General features: G+C 43.9%; 1 protein-coding gene across 4 annotated transcripts; it reads right to left on the reverse strand.

Moving 5' to 3' along the window:
• Positions 1-1,202: 1,202 nt before the first annotated feature.
• On the reverse strand, positions 1,203-23,599 carry Trafd1 (TRAF-type zinc finger domain containing 1). Of its 4 annotated transcripts, none has more exons than XM_013071928.3 (12): positions 23,435-23,599; positions 18,537-18,595; positions 13,028-13,163; positions 12,837-12,890; positions 10,291-10,696; positions 8,965-9,174; positions 7,242-7,312; positions 4,852-5,073; positions 3,553-3,670; positions 2,660-2,999; positions 2,234-2,306; positions 1,203-2,069 (listed from the first exon to the last, which is right to left on the reverse strand). In XM_013071928.3, the coding sequence occupies exons 2-12, from the start codon at positions 18,581-18,583 to the stop codon at positions 2,013-2,015; spliced, it is 1,734 nt and encodes a 577-aa protein (XP_012927382.1). In that variant the 5' UTR covers positions 18,584-18,595; positions 23,435-23,599; the 3' UTR covers positions 1,203-2,012. The 4 variants fall into 4 exon arrangements, with proteins under 4 accessions (XP_012927382.1, XP_004843824.1, XP_087054353.1 ...); XM_004843767.3 differs by having other exon boundaries at positions 7,242-7,318; XM_087198227.1 differs by lacking the exon at positions 23,435-23,599 and adding an exon at positions 22,525-23,134 and having other exon boundaries at positions 7,242-7,318.
• Between the last annotated feature and the right edge of the window lie 1,636 nt (positions 23,600-25,235).

Consider the following 25,235-nt stretch of genomic DNA (forward strand, 5'->3'; position numbering starts at 1 on the left):
AACAGAAAAAAAAGACATTAAAAACCAGAAACCAGGCCGGGGATGTAGCTCAGTGGCACCGAGTCTGCCTGGTAAGTGCAAGGTCCTGAGTTCGATCCCCAGTACCAAAAAAAAACCCCCAAAAATAAAAACTGATCACTAGCTCACCTGTACTACAATAAAACTACGGAAGTCCTTCAAGCAGAATGAAAAGTATACTAGATGGATGATCTGGAAACATGGCAGAGTACCAGAAGAAACTACAAGCAGTCAACTCTTAGGAAGGGATTTTAGGAGAAAACAATTTTATCTTTAACTTTATAGCTGTATTTGACTTAGTTATATATAATACTTAAAAAAAAATTTTTTTTGGTACCAGGGATCAAACTCAGGACCTTGTGCTGGCAAGGCAGGCAGCGGCGCCACTGAGCTACATCCCCAGCCCTAAAAATATTACTTTTAAAAGTATATCCATTTCAAAACATTAGAAATCATATTTTACTAAGAAATGTAAAACCAACCAGCCCCGTGTTATTCACCAGCAACTACTCCAACACAGGGAGACAGGAGTTGCACTACTAACTTGCAGGACTCACTATATCCCAAGACAGTGACAGGTGATGGGACTGTTCTCTGGCAGATGGGAGAAGACTGTCACCACTGCCCTGGTCCTCGTCCTACCACCTCTAAGTCCCACAGTCCCTCTGGCTGCTTCCAGCTGAGGCAGGAAGGCCTCCCTGAGCTAAGTGTCCAGTGTCCCCTGACACACGAGGAACCTGGAACCCCATACTATATCCCTTTTCTGGTCTAGCGTCTCAGGATAATTCCTTGCAGAGTTGCGGCCCAAGAAGTAGGGGAACTCTTGCCATCCCCAACAGGGCATTGGGACAAGTGAGCTGCAAATGACATCGGGTCCTAGATGGCGCTGTGGAAAGTGCAAGCCACTTGGGGGAAGAGACGGCCTGCTGTGCCTGACTACTCTCAGGATTAAGACGTCTGGAGACTCTCCATTCGCTGGAGCTGCACAAGCCTCAGTTTCCTCAGAAGTCCAATGGAAACAAGGGTGCTATGCTCAAATGTCCCATGCACCGCAGGCTGGAGCTTCGAGGGCACAGGCACCCTGCAGAAGGCCCTGCTTACCTCCCAACCCAGGCTACTCCTGCCTCTGCTGGCTTCCCTGGGGTCTCCACAGAGAGCTCAGAGAAGGAAGCACAAAACTTAGCTGGACTCCAAGTACAAATTTTATTTCTATTACAAGGAGGTTGATAATAATTATAATAGTAAAATAAAAAGAAGGGAAAGAGGCTCCGCACATTTGGCTATCAGAGGAAGCTCGGGGCTGCGGCCCAGCACGGCCCAGCAGGGACAGGCAGCCCTTACCCTCTCCACAGCGGACAGTGAGGACAAAGGGGCCACAATTCCTACCAAGAGCAGAGAGTGATGCCAAACGACAAGGAAGCAGCTTCAAACACACCCCCAGTCCACACATCCTGGGTCAACTTGTCTGCAAAGGCCTCCTTCCTAGCAGTGCCACCAGCCCGAGCACTTTCACAGAGCTGTTCCACCCACGGGAGGCCCACAGTCTGAAGCAGGCAGGGCAGTGACAGGTCACCCAGACGCCCCACTGAGTGGCCCGCCCCACAGGGAAGTCAATCACTTCACTGGTCGCTGCAGAATTCCAGAACTCTCCTCTCCTTCCACCAGAACCACAAAGCACCAAGAAGCAGTGGTGATGGTATTTCAGAAGGTAGAGCCCCAGTGGGCGGAGAGGCCAGAACTTCTGTAATCACTGCTGCCCAAAGTGGCAGCTAAGGCTGAAACGTGGCTCCCAACCGACTCCCTGCTAACCCTCCCTCAAACCCCAAACTCTCACAACACAATCTCAAAAGACACAGAATGGCCATAACCTAGAAAAAGTTAAAAATGTGGAAAATCTCCCTGCCCAAAGTGCCAGGGAGGTGGGGCCTGACCCATGGCAAGTGCTGCTATGCATAGAAGGTAGGGACCCAGGTGAGGGGTCTCCATAGACACCATTACTCCTCCTCTTCCTCCTCTGCATCCCCAGCTCCCTGCTGCTTCGGGGGCTTGGCCTATTGAAGAACAATAAACAGAAGTTTCACACAGAAGAAAAAGAACAGTACTCATTCCCTAGAGCCCTGAAGATGTCCAGCCAGAACCAGCACATCCCAGTAACCCCGAGGACCATGAGCCACCCCAGCCATGTGTGAGCATTGTGGGCTCAAGCCCAGGTTACCTTTGCAGTTCTGCTGTGGTAGTCAGTGGCTGCAGGGGTGGCTCGGGAGCTCCTGGCACCTTCGCTCCTACCACTGAAAGAAAGGATGAAAACTGAGAACCCCTTGAGCAAAGGTCCAAAACCTCAGAGGGGATGAAATGCGGCTTTACCAAGGCACACACAGCCCTCCACTAGCAGACAAAACAAAAAACCCATGGACAGCAAAAGAATTCTTTGCAAACAGTGACAATACAGGCAAAATCCAAACTCTTCTACATGGGCTGGGATGTAGCTCAGTGCAAGAACAGGTGCCTTGCATGCATGAAGCCCTGGGTTCTAGCCCCCTTCCCATGGGCCTCAGCCTCATCCAGGCTAAGCTAGTGGGACCAGACCATGTATCCACACTCTCCTCAGGACCCCAAGCTCCATTTCCAAGCCGACTCTCACCTAGCTCCGTATCTCCCTGCAGGTCCCCGGGGGAAAGAGGGCATGAGGTTTTCCGGATACAGGCTGCGCACAGAGTCAATCACTGGAGAAGACCCAGCAGCCAGGGCCCCATTCCGGCTGCTTAGGTTCTGCCCCCGGATATCCTGGCTGTCTGAGTTGTTGAGCTTCAGCACATGAGGAGGGCTGGGCTGGTACCCAGGTCTGGGGGCAGAGGTGGATTTTGACAGTCGGTTACAGCTGGTTGTCATATTATTAATGGGTCTGCTGGGGGGCAGAGGGTAGGTAGGTCCTTTAGCTGCTTCCTGCTTGATAGCATCCATGTAATCAGAAGACAGGTCTCCTGGAAAGAGAAAACAGTAACAGCTTTAGGGAAAAATTTGCTCTTGCTATTAGTGCTGGATTCAGGGAAGGAAGGGACAAAAAAGTTCTGGACACAAGACAACTATAGTACTCACTCCAAAATTAAGCTACTGGTGGCCATAACCCCAGAGAGAATTGAGAACACTTTGTCTCCACTGTACATTAATTACCTGAGTCCTCAAATACAGCCTCCTAATTGTTCAGCAACAGTGTGCAAGTGAACCTTGAAATAGTTTCTAGTTGCCTTTGTAATTTTTTAAAACAGTATACTTGTCTAGTCATGATGCTCATTAATAATAATAAAGTGCACAGAAGAAGGCCGACAGCATATAACCACTGACTATAAGTGTGTCACACTGTTGCCCTTAAAGCCATTACCACCTAAATCTACACTCAGCAGCTCAGTCTAATGTGAGACCTCAAGCAGGCTGCAGGAGTTCCCAGAGACCCTAGTATGCTTGGTAACCTGAGATGCAGGGCCCCCACTGGTGTAGGTGAGCAAGGGGAAAGTGGACTGCAGCCCTGGCTCATACCCTGGTGTCTGACACGCCTCCTGGGCAGCTCTGGGGAGGTCTCGTGAGGCTGGGAATCCTGTCGAGGAATCTCCCCCATCATGTGGTTGGCTGTGGCTGGACGTTGGTCACACTGGTCCTAAACAAGAAAAACTAGAATCAATACCTCAGAACCGAGAGTGGTGAAAGGAAAGGGAAGAAAAGCAAATGGGTTGATCACAGCCCATCTGGAAGGAGACTCTGACAATCACCAAGAAAGCCCTGGGGACCCCTGGAATGGAGAAGCCAAGCACCTGAGGCACTGGCAGAAGCCCTCTCTGATCTGGCCAGAGAGGAAGGAAGGGCTGGCCCCGGACGCCCAGTAAAGCACATCTGCATTCTGACCACAGTAGGTCTGTGCTGGCTTGTTCCACAGCCTCCTCCTCCTCCTTGCAGGCAAACAGCAGTTATTGGTCTACTTGATCCAAAAGCAAAAGTGTTTAAGGAAATGAAATGTATGGATATTCTAACATCAATGAAGGAACTTGTATCTTTTTTTTTTTTTTTTTGGTACCAGGGATCGAACTCGGAACCTTGCGCTTTCGAGGCAGGTGCCAGAACCACTGAGCTAAATCCCTGGCTGAAACTTGTATCTTTAGTAGCTCCTCATAACAAGATTAGGCAGAAAGTGTATTTTCCACTAAGAGATGAGAACCCAACATTGGAAAAGCTGAAAAACTCCTTCAGACTGTCTAGTCCAACTGTCTCATTTATAGTTCTCCCCAGGAAGAGGAAACAGAATCTACCCAAGGCTAATCAGAGGGCAAAGGCCGAAGTGGACCTCCAGGTCTCCTAAAATCCAAGTGTCAAATGACACCACATGGTAAGAATCTGCCTGGGCAAAAACAGAATGCATCAGTGGCCTCAGGGAAACTCTCATCTAAACCCATCTGGCAAGGCCTCTGCACCTGCTCAAATGGGAGTCCTGGCTCTTGGATCCTTAACTACTGACATGGTGGTGTCAGATGCTAGAAGGCAGAGCAAGTCTCAGGCCTGAAGCACTGTGTACCTCAAGTAGTTGGTTTGGGCCAAGGATTTAGCTCAGTGGTTTCGCCGCCTGCTGCGCAAGCGCAAGGACCCGAGTTCGATCCCCGGTACCAAAAAAAAAAAAAAAAAATCAAGGAGTTGGTTCTCAGGACAAGGCATGGCCACAAGCCATGTGTGTGGACTCCCAGTCAGCAACCTAAAAGCTAAAATAGCACTCTTGGCTTGGGAAGCCTCAATTTCACTCACAGATCAGCACGGAGGGGCCAGGTAGATGACTCCTCCATGGGACCTTACCTGATGATGGAATAGCACCTCTTCTTCCAGCTGCACCCCACAGAATTCACATGGGATGATGACACTGTCTTCCACAGGGGGTGAGTCACTCAGGCCCATCAAAGAGTCCAACTGATTACTTGTAGCCCGCTCCAGAAAGCTCTGGAAGATGACATCAGGATCCTCCACCCGCCTCAGGGGAGTACTGAGCAATGGTAAGGCACGTGAAGGGTTACAGCTTGTCTGTTTAAAAAAATGTTTTAAAAAAATCAGACATTAAGGAAAAAAACTACATTCCTAAAACATTTCCCACAAGCATGATTTTTTTTGGAGAGGATTTTTCTGTTTGTTTTGTTGGTACCAGGGATTGAACTCAGGACCCTGCACTTGCAAGGCAGGCGTGGCACCACTGAGCTAAATCCTCGGCCCAAGAGGATCTTGCCATGTAGATCTGGCAAGCTGGTCTCAAACTCATGATACTCCTGCCTCAGCTTTCTGAGTGCTGAAATTATACAGGCATGCACCACCACATCAGGCAACAAAACTTTCCTAATACTTAATACTGTTGTGTAGAGAGACTGAAAGAGAATAAAGTAAATAGAACATTCACTTTACTTTTAAACATTTCTGTTATTTTAATTTTTTCCTGCTTATGTGATTATTGTGTTTTTTTTTTTTGAACAGGGTCTCATTATGTAGTCCAGGCTGGCCTTGAATTCACTATGTAGCCCAGGATAGCCTTGAATTTGCACCAATCCTCCTGCCTTAGCCTCCCATGTGCTGGTATTACAGGTGTGCACCACCACGCCTGGCCATGATTATTCTTTTTAAAAGAGTCAAGATTCTTCCTCAACCCAGGACTGCAAAAAAATAAAAGCCTTCCTACTGCCACCCAGTAAAAGAGGGGCCCAAATCCAAATATTCTTCATTATCTTTGTTAAATATTCTTATATGGCTCCCAAAACAAAAATTAGAGGTATTTGAATAGCACATCATTCCATTTATGGGAAAAAGGTATGTTCCACCATCTAAAGCACAAGGACTACTTAGTAGTCTTAGAAATGCCAGATGAGGGCCAGGGATTTAGCTCAGTGGTTCCCGTGCCTGCCTTGCAAGCGCAAGGTCCCGAGTTCGATTCTCAGTAACAAAAAAAAAAAAAGATTCATTCTGGTGGTCCCTTATTTGGGCCGGGGATTTAGCTCAGTGGTTTGGCCACTTGCCTTGCAAGCACAAGGACCTGAGTTCGATCCCCGGTACCAAAAAAAAAAAGAAAGAAAGAAATGCCAGATGAAGCTAGGTATGGTAGCATAAGGCTGTAATCCTAGCACTTGGGAGGCTGCAGCAGGAGGATCGTCATGAGTTTGAGGCCAGTCTGACATGAGGTCTAGTGAGTTCAAGACCAGTTTGAATCACATAGAAAAACCTTCCCAGTCCCAAAAAAAAGACAAGGCCAAACCAAAAAGGACAGATCAAAGACTGAAGGGAACAAGTGGTTCCTTCCACTAGGTAAATCTTCAAACATATAACTATCCTCTAATCATTCAAAAACTATCTGATACCTTCCATATTCCAGGTACTGAGAGATTTAGAAACTAAGAAAAACCAGAACCTACCCCCAAGAACTCAGCCCAAGGAGGTGGACTACCAGGGGATCAGGAGACCAACTCCCAGGGTGACAGGCCATTAGAGAAGCGGCACACAGGTGGAACCCTGACCTAACCTTCAGAGGTCCCTGAGGACAATTTCCTGAAAGTCAACCCCAAGCCCAGCCAAGGGTCAGGGGTCTGTGTAGATGGGTGTGTTGAGCAAGTACTGGTAGAAGGCCATACCCTTCCAGGCAGAGAAAGTAATAGGCAGAAAAGATTGTTAAACCTTCCAGGGACCTAGAAGGATTTCAATACAGCTCTAATAATTCAAAGTATGGCATGAGATGAGACCAGATTAAAAAATGGTCAATAGAGGGCCAGGGATTTAGCTCAGTGGCACTGCACCTGCTTCACAAGCATAAGGTCCTAAGTTTGATCCCCGGTACCAAAAAGAAAAAAAAAATTGCTCAAGACCTCATATTGCCCCAAATACCACATATAGCCTATTCACATTCCTGAAGCCCATAGTTGCTGGCCATTGTGCTCACTTCAGCAGCACAGATACACAATTGCTGGGCATAGTGGCGCACACCTGTAATCCCAGCTCTTGGAAGGCTGAGGCAGGAGGATTCCCTTGAGTTCCAGGCCAGCCTGGACTACAAAGCAGGACCCTGTCACAAAAAAAAAAACAAGGGCCGGAGATTTAGCTCAGTGGCACTGAGCCTGCCTCACAAGCGCAAAGTTCTGAGTTGGATCCCCAGTACTGGAAAAAAAAAAAAAAAACAAACCAAAAAGCAAAAAGCCCACAGTTAATTCTCAACACACCTGATGGTCAATCAGCAGTTCCTCTGGGTAGAGTTCCTCACAAAACTCACAAGGCAACATGGTCTCATCAGCTGTACCTAGGTAGTAGGTCACATGGTCAGACTCAAAAGGAACCAAAACAACTTGTTTCAACCTTTTATTCCCCTTCTGGAGTTTTATAGAACAGTTTGATTTTGGAGCCAGGCATGGTGGCACACATCTATAATCCCAGCACTCTAGGAGACTGACACAGGAGGATCACAAGTTTGAGCCCACCCTGGCCAATTTAACTTAGCAAGACCCTGTCTCAAAATAAAAAAACAAATTAAAGGGCTGGGGATTTAGTTCAGTGGTTCCACTGCCTGCCTCGAAAGCACAAGGTCCTGACTTCGATCCCTGGTACAAAAAAAAAAAAAAAAGACCAGGCGTAGTGGCACCTATCTGTCCGTAACCCCAGCACTCAGGAGGCTGACATAGGAGGATTGCCATGAGTTTGAGGCCAGCCTGGACTACACAGTGAGTTCAAGGCCAGCCTAAACTACATAGCAAGACCCTGTTTCAGAAAAGGAAAAAAAAGGATAGAAATAAGAAAATTCACCAACTTATTATAACCTGACTCAGGCAAAAAACATTAATGAATACCAAAATGGCTAGATAAGACTGCGCAAATATTCCATACCCCAACAACCTCAAAATACTCCACAACAAGCTATTACAAAGAGAAAAACTACCTATATAATAGGGACATCTGAAAGACACTCTTATTCACACCTCAGTAAATAATGAGACAAGCTTCTGTGTCAAGAAAGACAAAGAACCACCAATAAGCATTCTTGACAAAACTATAATCCGAATCTAAACACAAGAAAACAATCAGATAAATCTAAATTGAAGAAAAAATATTTTGCAAAAAACTAATCTGGACTCTTTTTAAAGTACCAATGTTCTAAAAGATAAAGATTAAAAACAAAACAACTCTAAAGGACTTAATATTGAAGTAGAGAATTTACATTAAATTTCCTGAGAGGTACATTTATTGTGTTTACACAGAAAAATACTCTTGAGAGACACATGAGAGGGTGTTTGAGGGGAGGGGGGAAAATGGGAAAAAAGAGAATTGATGAAGTTTTTGTTTTTTTTTTTTGTATCAGGGATCGAACTCGGGTCCTTTCACTTGCATAACAGGCAGCAAAACCACTGAGCTAAATCCCCGGCCCAGTGAAGTATTTAAGTATAAAATGTCCTATGACTTACTCTCAAATAGCTCAGGGAAAATGCCATAGAAAGGTAAATGTGGTATTAAATTGGTGAGCATAGACTTAGATATGTGAATCTGCACTCCACTGTTCTTTTTTTCAGATAAGCTCTCACTATCTTGCCCAGCTGACCTCGGACCTGCCATCCCCACCTCAGGTTCCTGAGCAGTTGGGATTAAAGACAAGCACCACCTTGGCTGACTCTACTCTGACAATATTTGAAAATAAATTGGGAAGCTGGAGATTTAGCTCAGGGGTGCTACGGCCTGCCTCGAAAGCACAAGGTCCCGAGTTCGATCCCCAGTACCAAAAAAAAAACAAACAAAAAAAACAAAGGAAAATAGGTTGGAAAAAAAAGAAAGCAAACAAACCAAAACTAATTAAGCAAATTCTATCTCATTAAAATCTTTCATGTTCGTGCAAGTTGTATAAAGTAGGACTAACAAAAATCACAGAGACAGAAGCTAGTGCAGAATAAGCAAACCTACCCTTTATGTCACTCAGAGAACTGGGGCCACCGTGAGACTGCTCTGCCTCACGCACAGCCCTCCAGAAGTCCTGCTGTTCTGCCACACTGGAGGCCTGGCCCTCATTCTGCAGACTTAGGGCCAGCATGAAGTCCAAGTTTGCAGTATCTTCGCCACCCTCTGAGGGGGGCTTTCGGCCTCTGCTCCTTTCCTGCCTTTCTTGTTCTTCAACTGGAAAAAGAAAAATCAGCACTCAAAACACATTAGAGATATTGCCATTCCTCAACTCAAGTCCATGCCTAGCAAAGGTCAAGGTTTAAAATGTACCTCACTCCACTCTGAGCAGTTGACCTCATTCTCATAGGTCTCTGAACATTGTCTGCTAAGAGACCAGGCTCCATTACTATTACTATTTTAATAATATGTTATTAAAAGCAGTATTACTAAGTATAACAATAAGTCCAGCACCATGCCATTTTTCAAGCATGGAGTCAGACCATCTGAATTCAAATATCAACTGTACCATTTACCTACCCTCCTACCATTGTTAGGAGAATTAAATGAGTTAAGGGCCGGGGATTTAGCTCAGGGGTTTCGCTGCCTGCCTCACAAGCGCAAGGTCCCGAGTTTGATCCCTGGTACCAAAAAAACCCAAAGAATTAAATGAGTTAATACATGTAAAGCACTCTGCAAATGCCTGACGTTCATAAGCTGAGAGTCAGCTACCTTTTCTTTGTTTGTTGAGACAGGGTCTCGCTATGTAGTTCTAGCTGGTCTTAAAACTATGTAGCCCAGGCTGGCTCAAACTCAGAACGATCTTCCTGCCTCAGCCTTCCAAGTACTGGGATTACAGGTGTGCACCTCCACACCTGGCAAAAATCAGCTACTTACAATACTGTCATCATTATTATCAACTCTAACTGCAATTCAATAGTAAAATGGTTCTATTATTCCCATTTCATAGAAAATTAGGTATTCTTTCCAACACTAACTTGCTACAGTCAGGTTTTAATAATCAACGTCTATTTGGCTCCAAATCCCTGTTCCCAATTGCCTTGGGACTTTTTAAGAACAGAGTCTCACGACGTAGTTCAGGCTGTCCATGAACTCACTATATATACATCTTAGGCTGGTTTCTAACATGCAATCCTCCTGCCTCAGCTTCCCAAGAGCATGTGCCAACACACTTGGCTGCCCCGGAATTTTGATACTATTTTGTTTCCTAATTCCAAGCACAACTCACACATAGGACTAGAGATTTAGCTCAGTGGTTCTGTCACCTGCTTTGCAAGTGCAAGGTCCTGAGTTTGATCCCCGGTACCAAAAAAAAGAACAAAAACAACTCACACAGATTATTCTGAACTGGAAAATGGGCTGCAATGTTCCTTTGGCTGGTAGTCCTATTGTGGAAAAGGTCTGATTCAAAGTCTCTCAGGGGCCTTCGGGGCAGCCTTGTGGGTGGGTCCAGAGCTTCAATTTGTCTGAGGAGCTGGGATGCAATCCAAATTCCATCTTGACCCCAAGACTCATCATATGCATTAGGAAGTATGGCACCTTCATTCCTCTTTTCCTCCTCCCCTCTACCACAAACTTCAGGGTGAGTCTTTAGATCCTTCACAAGGACATTGCGCCCACAGTTGCTACACAGCTCTGTGCGGGCACCACAATAATCTTCATGTTCCTTCAGTTTGAGAACAGAAAGTTCCAAATCACAGTGCTGGCAGAGAGCAAGCCGCAGAGGACACTCAGTCTCCTACAACACAAGAGTAATGAGGCAGTTAATACACACATCTAGGAGAAACTGGGTTTGTCTGGGTTTTTTTGAGGGGTAGGGGGCTGCAGAGAGGGTTGGTTGTTTTTTTGTTTTGTTTTGTTTTTTTGGTACCAGGGATTGAACTCAGGTCCTTGCACTTGCGAGGCAGGCGGTGGAACCACCGAGCTAAATCCCCAGCCCGAGGGGTGGTTTTTTGAGACAGAGTCTTGCTATGTAGTTCAGGCTGGCTTGGAACTCACTATGTAGCCCAGGCTGGCCTCGAACCTATGATCCTCCTGCCTCAGCCTCCTGAGTGCTGGGACTACAGGTGTGCGCCACCACACCCAGCTGGAAACACGATAAAGTTACAAAGAAGGTCTAGGTAGATGGGGAACAAGGGTGAAAGCAGGTGATTTTTACTTGTATTCTTCTGTATCTTTATTTTGGTCATGACATTTGTCCAGACAGGGATCAAACCCAGGGCCTTGCACATGCTAGGTTAAATGCTCTGCCACCTGGCTAAACCCCAGCCACTCCTTTTGTCCTACAAAATTACATACATGGATTTGCACAATGCACTGAGTTCAATCCCCAGCACCATTAAAAAATATATTATAAGGGCCAGGAATCCAGCTCAGGAGCACTGTAGCCATGTGCCACCACACTCAGCCAAATCAGATTTTTTTTAAAAAAGGTTTTTACAAGAATAGTACCACTGGGCTGGGGATTTAGCTCAGTGGTTTCGCCACCTGCTGCGCAAGCACAAGGACCTGAGTTCAATCCCCAGTACCAAAAGAAAAAAAAAAAGGAATAGTACCCACTGATTTAAATTACTCAAGAGCGAAGGAACAAAGAAGAATTGCCATTCTATACCATACATATAGTAAGCACTGTGTTAACAACCCTAAAAAATGCTAGGAACTTGTAACAGCCAATAAAGTAAAAAGTATTAAAGAAAAACAGCAATTTTTTAAACTCTAGAAAGAATCAGATCTAAAATTGTTATAGCCTGGCTTGTAGGAATGTTAGGGGACATTCTGTATTTGTACATTTATAATAACTGGTATATTGCCATGGGACTCCCAGAAATAGATGAGAGAGAAGCTAGGAGAGGGGACAGTTGATTGGAGGTTGTTCTACAGAGCAGGCAGATGCTGGAGCCAGAGAAATATTCATTGTTATTAATGTGACCTCAATCATACCTAAGTCAGTGAGGCTTAGTAAAATATCAAATACTTAGAGGAGAAATGAAAGTAGAATCCCAACATATTTATGAGATGTTTTTCTCTAGGTTGTGAGTTTTTCTACATTAAATATAAGTTACCTTTTATAATTAAGGATAACTATAAATGAATAAAATTAACTTTTTGGGGGCACAGAGAACAAAATGCACCAATCTGAAAAAGATACCTTGATGACTTTTTCCATATAGTATACAGATTCCTAGATGACCACTATCTAAGTCAGTTTTTTTTTTGGGTACTGGGGATCAAACTCAGGACCTTGCACTTGCAAGGCAGGCACCCAAACCACTGAGCTAAATCCCCGGCCCAATCTAAGTCAGTTTTAACTGGTGAATTAAAACACACTTATGCAATTTTGGCCAGTTTTATCTTAACTAGTGACCACTTGATACATTTTTTTCTCACCAAAGGCTAAGAAATTTCTTCAGGCATAACCACCATGCTATCAAAGTGATCAAAAACTCGTAATGAAATTACATGGGCTGGGGATTTAGCTCAGTGGTTTCGTCGCCTGCTGCACAAGTGCAAGGACCCAAGTTCGATCCCTGGTACCAAAAAAAAAAAGAAATTAGAACATGTAAGGCAAGGTGTGTGCTGATGAGGTTGCCCCATACAGGCAACCCGGGGCTTGGTTTGTTCTCGGTAAGGCTACCAACAGCTAAACCCTTGTAGAAATGACAGACTTGGTTCCCAAGGGAAAGAATCTGAGGCCTGAGCATGGAGTATGAGAGCCAGGCAGCGAAATCTGGTAGCAGTTGAAGCTTCAAATAGGCTCTGAGAGGTGGTATGCATGTGAGCTGTGAGGAACAAAGCTCTGCGTGTAGTTCTGTAATCTCAATAGGACTGGCCTTGGCATCCTCCTGGTAGCTCACTCATCCTCCTAGTGCAAGACTAACCTCATGCTTCTTTAACTGCATCTTCTCAAACTTCTTGTTACATTTGCAAGTCACCTAGGATAGGAAGTGAGAATCAATAAAGTGGTTGTGACACTATGCTCATTTGTTATTGCACAATAACAAGTAAAATACATTTAATGAACAATGGCAAGTAAGCGTATTTATGAACATTTATAGAACTGGCAGTTCACCTGACAGTGTTCTGTAGCTGTGTGAATCTCCATCTCTGATTTGGGAAATGGTTCCTTGCAGATAGGACATATACCAATGTTCCTTTGACAATGGATCTCATGGATGGTAAAGTTACACACCGGAATTTCTTTTTTGCTACAGAAATAGACCAGAGAAAACACAAGCATTACTAACTGACCTATGCTTTTTCTTACACAATGATGTCACACAGAAATCAGTCCTGTTTAATCTTTAGTGTCCATTATCTTTCTTTAATGAATTACTGTCTACAAACTTATGATTGTTATCACTGCTACTTTTCAAGAACTAAATTCTAACCAGAGTGTGGTGGTGTACGCCTGTAATACGTGCACTCAGGAGACTGAGGCAGGAGGGTCGCCTCGAGTTTGAGGTGAGCCTAGACTACACAGTGAGTCAAGGCCAGCCTGAACTATGTGGCAAGACAGTGTCTCAAAAACTAAAAAAAATTAAAACTATTTAAACTTGAAAAAGGTACATTTACCCTCACATTAAAGGCACATACACTATTCAAAGACTTTACTTTTTATTCATTTGGATACCACTGGAAAACTCCAACTGCAATCTAACTAAGAATGTACCAATTAGTATGTTGCCTAGAATATTCAGAAAAATAAAATACTGAATGAGACCAATACCGTAATACAACAACAGCAAAACATTTTTAGATGGGATCTATGTGGCTGAGGCTGGTCCCAGACTTATGGCTTATCTGATCCTCCCACCTCAGCCTCCTGAGTAACTGAGACTAGAGATGCATGTCACCATGGCCAGCAGTAAGACTTCAGTGTCCTATTTTGCCTCAAAGCCAACACTACAAGAACCCTCTCCCACACTAAGATATGAATAGCTTATTTCTCCTTTTACAGCTTTAATTTTAATACAAAATCTAAGAAACATTTGGAAGGAAGATGAATGATACACCTCCAGCTATGGTAGTTCTCTCAGTATAAAAGCCCAAAATACCAGAGAAATACAAATTCAGTTTCCTCCAGGGACAAGATTATCAAGCTTTGGGTCCCAAGGCACTCTCATAACATGACTGGATGGTGAAAAGAATAATTATGAGAGAAGAAAATGTAGATGAATAAAGGGAATTCACCAAAAGACCCGACACATTTAACTTTTCATTATTTCTCCCAAATTCCTACTTTTCTAAGAAAACTATTGATTTTAAATTAATTTAAATTTTTTTAAAACTATAAAATATATAGTGGAAAGAGCTGTACCAAAAATTACCATTTTTTTTAACCTGCCCCCTCCTCGGTACTGGGATTGAACACTAAACCTAGCATCTTCACACTGAGCTATAACCTCAGTTCATTTTGGTTTTTTGTTTTGCTTTTTGAGTCAGGGTCTCCCTATGCAGTCCTGACTGGCCTTTAACTCACTGTATAGCCCAGGCTGGCCTCGAACTCACAGTGAACCTCCTGCCTCCCAAGTGCTGAGATTACAGGCATGCACCACCACGCCCAGCAGCCTTTTTTTTCCTATTTATTTACTTATTTTGGGGGGTACCAGGTATCGAAAACAGGACCTTATACTTGAGAGGCCGCTGCTTGAGGCAGGCAGCGAGGCAGGCGGCGTAACCACTGAGCTAAATCCCCAGCCCTGCCTTTTTTTTTTTTTAATTTTGAGACAAGGTCTCAATAAATTCCCTAGGCAGAATTTGAACTCCTGACCTTCCTGCCACAATCTCCAGAGTGCTGGAATTATAGACATGTGCCACTGTGCCCAGCGTAAATTATCAACTTAAATTTTTGGTGGGTACAGGGGATTGAACTCAGGACCTTGCGCTTGCGAGGCAGGCAGCAGAACCACTGAGCTAAATCCCCAGCCCTTGTTTTTAATTTTTTTATTTTTTTTATTTTTTTGGGGGGGAGCAGGGATCGAACTCGGGTCCTTCCACTTGCAGGACAGGCCACAGAACCACTGAGCTAAATCCCTGGCCTTGTTTTTTATTTTTTGAGACAGGATTTCTTTATGCAGTTCAGGCTGGCCTTGAACTCACTACATAGCCCAGGTTGTCCTTGAACTCATGGCAATTCTCCTGCCTCTGCTTCCCAAGTGCTGGAATTACAGGCTTGTGCCACTACTCCTGGCCTTAAACTTATTTTAAAGAATAAAATCAGTAAATCGTAACTACTGAAGATATTATGAAACTAGTACTCTACTGATACTAGTACCAGAAACTATTACATTACTAGTCTTAATATAATATGCTTAAAAACAACCTGAAAATGTGTTTCTGGGACTACAAAATTATACACTGTTGAACTAGGGCTGGGGACGAGTTTGATCCCTGGCACCAAAAAAAAAAAAAAATACACGGTTGAACTTAGTAACCCAGTCATGGGATTATGCATGAATAATTTCATTATAGCATCACAAAATTGTAAAACAGTCAAATCTTAAAAATGTCTAAACAAACCAGGTGTGGTAAATACGCCTGCAATTCAAGCCCTCTGGGAAGCTGAGCCAGAAGGATCCAGAGTTTGAGGCCAGCCTAGGCTGTAAAATTTAAGGCTAAAAAAAAAATTTAAGGCTAGCCTAGAACATAGCAAGACCCTATCTCCAAAGAAGCTGGGCATGGTGGCACACTCCTGTAATCCCAGCACTTGGAGGCTAAGTAGGAGGATTGAGTTCAAGGCCAACCTGGGCTACATAGTGAGTTCAAGGCTATCCTGAACTGCATAAAGACGACACAAAAAAACAAGTAAGAAGTTATAAATGGTACACAAAATGAAAGCAGTGCTATATCAAGATCAAGTCACAAATGCTATGAAAAATTAAAGCCAGTTATTACTACTTAAGAGTGTGTAGCCGGGGATTTAGCTCAGTGGTTCTGCCGCCTGCCTCACAACCACAAGGTCCCCAAGTTTGATCCCTGGTACCAGAAAAAAAAAAAAAAGTGTGTAGACCCTGGGTTCCTTTTTCATCATTTTAGCAATCATTTTCTTTTAAGTGGGAAAAAAATTGAGAAAACAAATCTCTATTTTTTATTTTACAGGGCTGTTCAGAATAACCTGTTAACATGAGTATTCTATGCATGGCAGACCACTAAAACTTTAGAACTAAAAGAAAATGTATTAAGGACCACATGAACATAATACGAAGAACCAAAAGCAGCTGTCAGGTTAAAACCACAGAACATTTCCTATTCTACATTTCCAACTCTTGGGAAACCTTAAAAGAAAAAGATGAGGTATTTGTAACAATTACATAAAGCAGCTGTCTGCTGAGTATTTTTCTTTCCAAATTTTATTACCAAGATATCCCCACCAAATATTTCCACCTGGTAAAATACCAATAAACCTGCTTCCTACCAACAGAAAAAAGAGAAGATGGTTTCAGTGAGACAAATGATAATATAGTTCCATACACCAATAATACTGCTAACACTCCCAAGGAAGGGCTAAGCTAAGAGGTAAAATTTCATTTTAGATAGAAATGATGTAAAGGTAACTCAAGGCTTCCAGAGAAATCTCCAGTAGCCAAACACTAAACACAAACAGCTAGAAATCTACTCTTGAACATAATATACGCCAAAATAAAAAGTATAAGCCTGCCAGGCATGGTAGCACACACTTGTGATCCCAGCACTCAGGAGCCTGAGGCAGGAGGATTGAGGTGAGTATGAGGCTAGCCTGGACTATACAATGAGTTCAAGGCCAGCCTGGACTACACAGCAAGACCCTGTCTCAAAAAAAAAAATTTAAATTCCATGTAGGGAAAGAATATTATGACCAGCAGTTGCTCTAATTATATCCTAATTCTGCTGAAAGTTAGGCTGTGCAGAAAGAAAAAGGCAACAGCAATAATTTTTTAAAAAGAGAGAAATAAATAAGAGAAAAATTTGATGCAAACCTTTCAATAATCTGCATCAAATTATTTTCTTTATTCAACATCTCTCCTTATACCATAATTTGGTAAATTAAACATAGGCTATCAAGATCTCCTTTGCTTTTTCCTTTAGCTTTCAGTAGAAGCACTTGTGTATCACCAAATGTCAGGATTAACTGTTGAGAAATCCCCAAGGGGGGGACCAACTGATTAACTGGATGCCTGGGTTTCATTTCAGCAAGAATAAGTTTCTCTTTATCATTTATGTGGATTAAAAACCCCCAAATAAAGGGCTGGGGATTTAGCTCAGTGGCACTGCACCTGCCTTGCAAGCACAAGGTCCTGAGTTTGATCCCATACAAAAACAAAACAAACAAACAAATAAACAAAAAAAAACTACTGGATAGAAAGTTTGACAGTCAAGACTATGTCCAACCCTCACAGATAGCTTTGGAATCATGAAATAATGATTAACTTGACTGCCTTAAGAGCTCAATGAGACTCATGTCTCTCCCCCTTTTTTTCTTTTTTGGTTTTTTGTGACAGGGTCTCACTATGTAGTCCAGGCTGGTCTCAAACTCAGCAATCCTCCTGACTCAGCCTCTAGGCATGTGCCACCACACGGCTCCTATTTTAAGCAGGAAAATTTTATAAAAAAGAGCTAAAACTGAGCTGCTCTGGTTGAATAGCTGTCACTAGATGCAGAACCAAGCTCACTAAACCTTGCTCTGAATCAACATCAAACAGCCCCTGGAGCCACTCTGGGTAATGTGGCATCATACTTTGGAAAACACTGATACAATCCAAATATTCATTACATATTTCTTATCTGTTTAATAATATGTTCAGACATACAAAAATAAATTCCCTTTATGTAGATAAGTGAGATTCTAGGGGCTGGGAAGCTCAGTGGTACAGCATTTGCCTAGAATGTTCAGTGTCCTAGATTTTTTAAAAAATGGCTTCCAAGCAGTTGAATGACTAAAAGTCTTTTGGGTTTTTTTGGTAGTTCAGCTGGAGGTTGAACTCAGGGCCTTCACTCTGAGCTACATTCCCAATCCTTTTTTTTGTTTTGTTTTGTTTTTTGAGACAATGTCTCACTTTGTAGTCTACTCTGGCCTAGAACTCATGATCCTCCTGGCTCAGCCTCCAAAGTGCTGTGATTATAGGTATGTGCCACCCTGGCTGGCATTAAAAGTCATTAAAGGGGTCGGGGATTTAGCTCAGTGGTTTTGCTTCCTGCTGCACAAGTGCAAGGACCCGAGTTTGATCTCCAGTACCAAAAAAAAAGTCATTAAAGACAGAAACCAGGGCCAGGGATTTAGCTCAGTGGTTCTGGTGCCTGCCTCGAAAGCGCAAGGTCCGGAGTTCAATCCCCAGTACCAAAAAAAAAGAAAGACAGAAACCAGAGCCCTGACTGCCAGCCTCATGGCATCATTCTAGTCACTTTTCTATTCTACCTCAACCAACCATCTTGTTAAATTACTAAAGTAGGCAATTTACCCAAAATTTTTTCTCAAAAATTTTTAAAGACATTTACTTGAATATATTATATATGTCCATTTTTAATCTATCAAGAAATAAAACAACCCTACAGAAACTTGTTTGTGCTCATTTTAGTAATATTTCTTAGATTTAATCTCTTACCAGTTGTCACACAGTCGTGTATCCTGGTCATCTAGAAATTCAGCCATCTTTAGCTCTTCCTGAAAATTACAAAGCAAGAAGTATGAACTTTCTGTTTCATTTCTGCTTTAAGGATGACACACAAAGTAAGTAAAAAGCTGGGCCGGGGATTTAGCTCAGTGGCGCCACACCTGCCTCGAAAGCACAAGGTCCTGAATTCAATCCCCAGTACCAAAAAAAAAGTAAAAAGCTACTATACAGAAAATATGAGAGGGATGGAGGGGTTGAAGGGAGGGGAATGGGGAAAAAATAAGAACCAAGAGAGATTATGTAAAGGTGCAAATTTCCAATGATGAATGTCATTATATTGTATACCTAAAATGTACCAATAAAATTAATTTTTTAAAGAAAAAAAAAGAAAGGCTGGGGATTTAGCTCAGTGGTTTCACCGCCTGCTATGCAAGCGCAAGGACCCGAGTTCGATCCCTGGTACCAAAAAAAAAGAAAAAAAAAGGAAGAAAATGTGACCAAAACCAGTGTAGGAAAGCATTTAATTTATTACCCAATACTCTTCTCCTTCCCCTCCTCTTTCTTTCTGCAGTATTGAGGACTAAACACAGAGAGTGCTAAACTACATCCCCAGCCCTATTTATTTTTGAGACAGAGTCTCACTAAATTGCTGAAGCTGGCCTGGAATTTGTGATTCTCCTGTTCTAGGCTCCCAAGTTGCTGGGATTACAGGTGGACACCACCACACCCAGCTTATTTTTAAAATTCTTAATTTAAAATAAGTTTACTTAGGGGCTGGCTATTTAGTACAGTGGCACCGCACCTGCCTCACAAGTGCAAGGTCCTGAGTTCAATCCCCAGTACCGGGAAAATAATAATAATAATAATATTACTTAGAAAAAGTTCAAAAAAAAATTACAAAAAATTCCTTTCACCTAATTTCCCTAAAAGTTAACATTATATATGACGATTGTAAAATTCTTAGCTATAGGAAATTAACATCAGTACTGGTAACTAATCTACAAATCTTATTCATATTTCAACAACCATTGCACCATGCCCTTTTACTGGATCAGTATCCATTATTTCTCCTTAATCTTCTGTGACCTGGGATGCCAGTTTAGTGTTTTATTATCTTTCTTTTTTTTATTATTTTTATTATTCTGTGAGACAGGGTCTTGCTATATAGTTCAGCCAGGCCTTGAACTGCAGTCCAGGCTGGTCTCAAACTCACGGCAATCCTCCTGCCTCAGCCTCCTGAGTGCTGGGATTACAAGTGTGTGCCACCATGCCTGGAGGCATTTGTCTTTCATGATTTGTTCAGCTAATTATTAGCTTAACTAGGCAAGGGCCGGCATTTAGCTCAGTGGTGCCACAGCCTGCCTCACAAGTGCAAGGGCCTGAGTTTGATCCCCTGTACTAGTGGTTACTCACTACTAGGTGTTATTAACAGTTACTAGCTACTGGTTAGTTACTTTGTATAGTCTCAATTTGGGTTTGTCTGTTTTCTCAGGATTAAATTCACATCATTCATTCTGGACACATATACCTCAGAAGTGACACTGTGCCCATCTTGGTGCATTATATCAGAAGGCACACGATGTCAACAGTCTTAATATTACTGGTGATGTTAACTGATTAGTTAGCTGAGATGGTGTCTACCAGGTTTCTTCACTGTAAATTTTTCCCTTCTTTTTAACCAAGATGTCAGTGTAGAAAACAAATTACTGACAATTTTACTACTGTTTATGTTAATTTTTTTTTTTTTGGTACCGGGCGTCAAACTCAGGACCTTGTGCTTGCGAGGCAGGTGCAGTGCCACCGAGCTAAATCCCTGGCCTATTTATATTCTTTTTTTTTAAATTAACTTATTTATTTTCTTGGTACTGGGGATCAAACTCCGGTCCCCCTATGTTATTTTTTAAATGGTCTTAAATACTGTCCCATGAGAACAATCTATAATGGTCTTGCCATTATGAAGCCCACTGTTACTTTTCAAAATGTATTCATTTATACATTCAACATGTTAGTTCAGATCGTGTAATATTTTACAAATTAAATATAGTGTCTGACAAAACAGACCAATTAGTAGCCAAGAAAAACAAGCAAAAACCAAATATAATCTAAGATAAGTTTGTTAAGGAAAAGATAAATGGGTATGGAGAATCTAAGGGTAGTCAGGGAAGAATTTTCCGAGGCGATGACATTTACACTAAGACTTCAAGTACAAAGAGCCAGCCAGGCAAAAACAAGGGAAGATGGAGTGGGGAAACCCCACCTAATTACTGGGAAGAACAAAAGGCCTGAGGAAATGAAACAGAAAGTAAAAGTAAATGTGCAGTAGTAGCATTATGAAAGAGGAAGCAGGCCGGGGATTTAGCTCAGTGGTTTCGCTGCCTGCTTCCTGCTGCCTGCTGTGCAAGCGCAAGGATCCGAGTTCAATCCCAGGTACCAAAAAAAAAAAAAAGAGGATGCCTGGTGTGGTGACCCATACCTATAATCCCAGCACTCTGGAAGGCTGAGGCAGGAAAATTGCAAGTTCAAGCCCAGCCAGGGAAATCTAGCAACTTAGTGAAATCTCATCTCAAAATAAAAAAGAGGGGTACGGATGTACCTGTGTGTGAAGGCCATAGGTTCAATTCCAGTACTGCCAAAAATAAAACAAAGAATGATTTGAAAAGGCCATACATATCATATAGGAAAGAAAGGACTATATCATATTTCAAGCTCAATGAAAAACTACTGAAGGGTTTTTGTTTTTTGGTACCAGGGATCGAACTTGGGACCTTGTGGTTGCGAGGCAGGCAGCAGCACCACTGACCTAAATCCCGGTCACCTAAAGGGATTTTAACTAGGGACTGTCATGATTCAAGATATCTGCTCCCACAGCAAATGTCTACCAGGAATAGGAAGCCCCTATCTAATCTCCTCCCTTAAGGGGGGTGGGGGTGTCTCTAAATACTTTTCTCTGGGCAGACTGATTGATTATAGGTGTGCTTGCTCTACTGCAGGCCACTAAGTAGCCAACTCTAGACTAAAGTGAGAGCCGCAGTGAGATGTGCTCTGCTCCCTAGAGTACCAGCCTGGCCACTCATCTGTCTACTTCTCTACACAGCCTGGACAGCCTCTACACCCTGAGACCCTGATACTGATCACCCCTTTGGCTCCTGCCTTGGCCACAGGCTCCCAGTCCCGGCCCAGGCCTGCGCTCCAGTGGGTTGTCAAATGTGCAGCTCAGCTCAGTTTCCCAGGCACACTGACCCCCAAGTGGCACACTGGGGCCGAAGAGACAGCCTGGTTCTGTGCTCACGAGTGCATTTCCTGGTGGCCACAAAGCCCAAGGAAGTGGCTGTCCAGAGCAGAGCCTGGACATCAACGGCTGCAGCTACATCAGCTTCCACCTCCTAGTGTTCCTGACCTCCACTTTGGAAGACTGGCGACAGTCTCCTGGAACTCTCCTGGTGGAGCACAGGGTCGTGGGCCTCTTCAGAGTAGCCAGGCTACACAAGCTTAAGTATCACAGTTTCTTTTCTGTGAGAAACTCAAAACATAACAAAGAGCAAAACAGAGTTAAAAGGTAAGCCAGGCCTGATGCCACATGCTTGTAATCCCAGAGGCTGAGGCAAGGGTATTGCCACAAGTTCAAGACCAGTGTGAACTACATAGGGAGATCCTGTCTCAAAAAAACAATCAATCAAGGCCAGGGATTTAGCTCAGTGGCACTGCCTGCCTCGGAAGCGAAAGGTCCTGAATTGGACCCCCGTAGAGAAAAAAAACAAAAACAAAAACAATCAATCAATGTAGATGGATAGATAATAGGAAACAGAAGATAGATCTTTTGCAAAAGGGGACCAAGAGATGGAGGTAGGATGGAGGGTGGGGAAGGAAAGGGGATAAAAAAATAGTAAAGATGTTTCATGTACATGTACCAACTCCCTGAGAGGAATGTAATTACTATGTACTACAAATATGTACTACTAAAAGCAGAAAGGGCGCACACCTATAATCTCTGCACTTGGAGGGCTGAGGCAGGAGAATCACTCAGAATTCGAGGCCAGCCTGGGCAACACAGTGAGTTCAAGGCCAGTCTAAACTACAACATGAGGCCCTGTCTCAAAACAAACAAACAAACAAACAATAAAAATAATATAAATAAAATACAGCGAGAACTTAAGATAAGGGGACTATCCATTTTTCTAGCTACACGGGAACTGGGGATAAGCGAGTCAGAACTCTGGGGGTTAAGTTCCAGTTCGTGCTACTGAACCCCTTTAGGGCTGACTCCTGAGCAGGATCCTGACATTTCAAGGGTCGTGGCGAGGAGGCAATGGGGAAGCAAGGTCTTTGACAGAGTAAGGCCTGCATCCTTAGGAGGAGGCTGTCAGGAGCCCCCCGAGCAGGGTGAGGATGGGAGGAGCGAGGCAACAGCTAAACCTTTACACCTGCAGCCTTTTCAGTTCCCGATCCCACTCCTAGGAGGTCAAAGTTATCTTCCCGCTCCAGAGATGGCAAAGGCGGAAGTGCCAAGAAGCCACCGCCGCACCAGCGGGTCGGAGCGGAGACTCAAACCCGGGTCCCCGGGCCGAGACCCGCACCAGGCCGCTGGCGAACCCCACGCCCGGAGCTCGAAGCTCGGGCTCCGAGCCCAGGCCGGCACCTGGCCCAGCTCCGCCCCGGGCTCAGGAGGACGCCGCTGGCTGCCCAGTGCCCCCGGCCCTGGCCGCGAAGGGAGCGGTGTAGCCGGCGGCAGCCACGGCCTCGGTTCCCTGAGGAGAAAGCTCGGCCTCCACCCGCCGCCCGACGGACGCCGCGGCGGCTCCCCGTCCCCGCGCCCCTCCCTCAGACCCCCACCACCTCCCGGAGCGGACGCCGCGGGAGCAACCCGGGAGCGGGCCGCCGCTGTCCTTCACCTGGAACGACAGAGGATACACTGAACCGCCTCGCTGGCCACAGACACCGAGCCTCCTCAGTCAGACTCCGACTGAACAACAGCCCCCAAGCCGCCTCGCCGCTTCCTACCGTCGCGGAGAGGCGCACCCATTGGCCAAGGCTGGTCCCTGGTGAAGGTCCATTGGATACCACTGTTGTCGCTCCCAGGTCCCCGCCTTCCGAGCCCCGATTGGCTCCTCGAGCCCCATAGGGGCGTGCCATTGGAAGTCTCAACCCCTACACTTCTGGAACAAGAGGTAGAGCTCAACTGTGAGCCTAATGCTGGGTTTAGTCACTGCCCCTGACTCAGGCTGATAATATTTGCATGAATAATACTGTCCAAACGTTACTAACATGTCTAATATATTAAGATAGCGAATGCCATTTGTTCTTGTCATGGGCCATTAATACTGATTAGGTCTGGGGATTTAGCTCAGTGGTTTCGTTGCCTGCTCCATAAGCGCAAGGACCAGAGTTTGATCCCCGTTACCAAAAAAACCAAACCAAAACAAAACAAAATAGTGATTAATGGGGCCGGAGATTTAGCTCAGTGGTTTCGCTGCCTGCTGCGCAAGCGCAAGGACCCGAGTTCGATCACCGGCACCAAAAAAAAAAAAAAATACTGATTAGTCTTTTGTTTCTTTGTTTTTATTTTTGGTACAGGAGATCGAACTCGGGTCCTTGCACTTGCAAAGCAGGCGGCGGAACCACTGAGCTAAATCCCTGGCCCTGTACTAGGTATTGAACCCGACTTCTCATTGACCTACATGCCCAGCCCCTTAATTTTTTTTTTTAAACTATGATGAATGGATAATTTGTTTTTCTTGGGTTTTTTTGAATGGATAATTTGTTTGTTTGTTTGTTTTGGTACCGGGGATTGAACTCGGGACCCTGCGCTTTCGAGGCAGGCTCCAGAACCACTGAGCTAAATCCCCGGCCCAAGCCCCTTAATTTTTTTTATTTTGAAACTGTTTCTCACCAAGTTGCTAAATTGCCCAAAATGAGTTCGATTGATCCTCAGCCTCCCAAATACTGGGATTACAGGCATGCACCACCACAACTGGCTAGCCCTATTTTTTTGTTTTGTTTTGTTCATTTTTTGAGACAGGGTCTCGCTATGTCGTCCAAGCTAGTTTTGAACTCAATATGTAGCCCAACTGGCCTCAAACTCACAGCGATCCTCCTGCCTCAGCCTCCTGAGTGTTGAGATTACAGACATGTGGCACCACGCCCAGCTAACCCAATTTTTTTTTTCCAAACTGAATAATTTATTGCTGGTCTGAGACTTCCCTTATTATACACTTAAGTGAATTTACACTGTTTCCACAAATACCAGATATCAACATTTAAAGAATTTAATAGTGACCTATTCAATAAGGCAATCATCTTGGTAACAAACTTTTATTTAAATCTTACATAACTCAAGCTTTATAAAAAGCTAACATAATTGAAAATTGCTTACCCTATTTTTAAAAAATGTTTTTGAGGCAATTTATATACAACAAAAGCAGCCATGTTAAGCACATAATGCAATCCATTTCCACATACATAACCATCACTACAATAAAGATACAGATTATTCAATTATCCTTCTCCTGTCAATCCCAGTTCCTCACTAGATCCTGTCAGACCTTAATCTTCTAAGAGTGTCCAAGCATGGATTTGTCTTTTTCATTGCTGTTTATTTGGTTTTTCTTGAGACACAGTCTCACTGTGTAGCCAGAGTGGCCTCAAACCTGTGACAATCCTTCTGCCTCAGCCTCTTGAGTGCTGGGATTACAG

Source organism: Heterocephalus glaber, unplaced genomic scaffold (genome assembly GCF_053883595.1).
Source record: "Heterocephalus glaber isolate CG9 unplaced genomic scaffold, H.glaber_assembly_v1.0 deba00001687, whole genome shotgun sequence".
NCBI classification, from domain to species: domain Eukaryota; kingdom Metazoa; phylum Chordata; class Mammalia; order Rodentia; family Bathyergidae; genus Heterocephalus; species Heterocephalus glaber.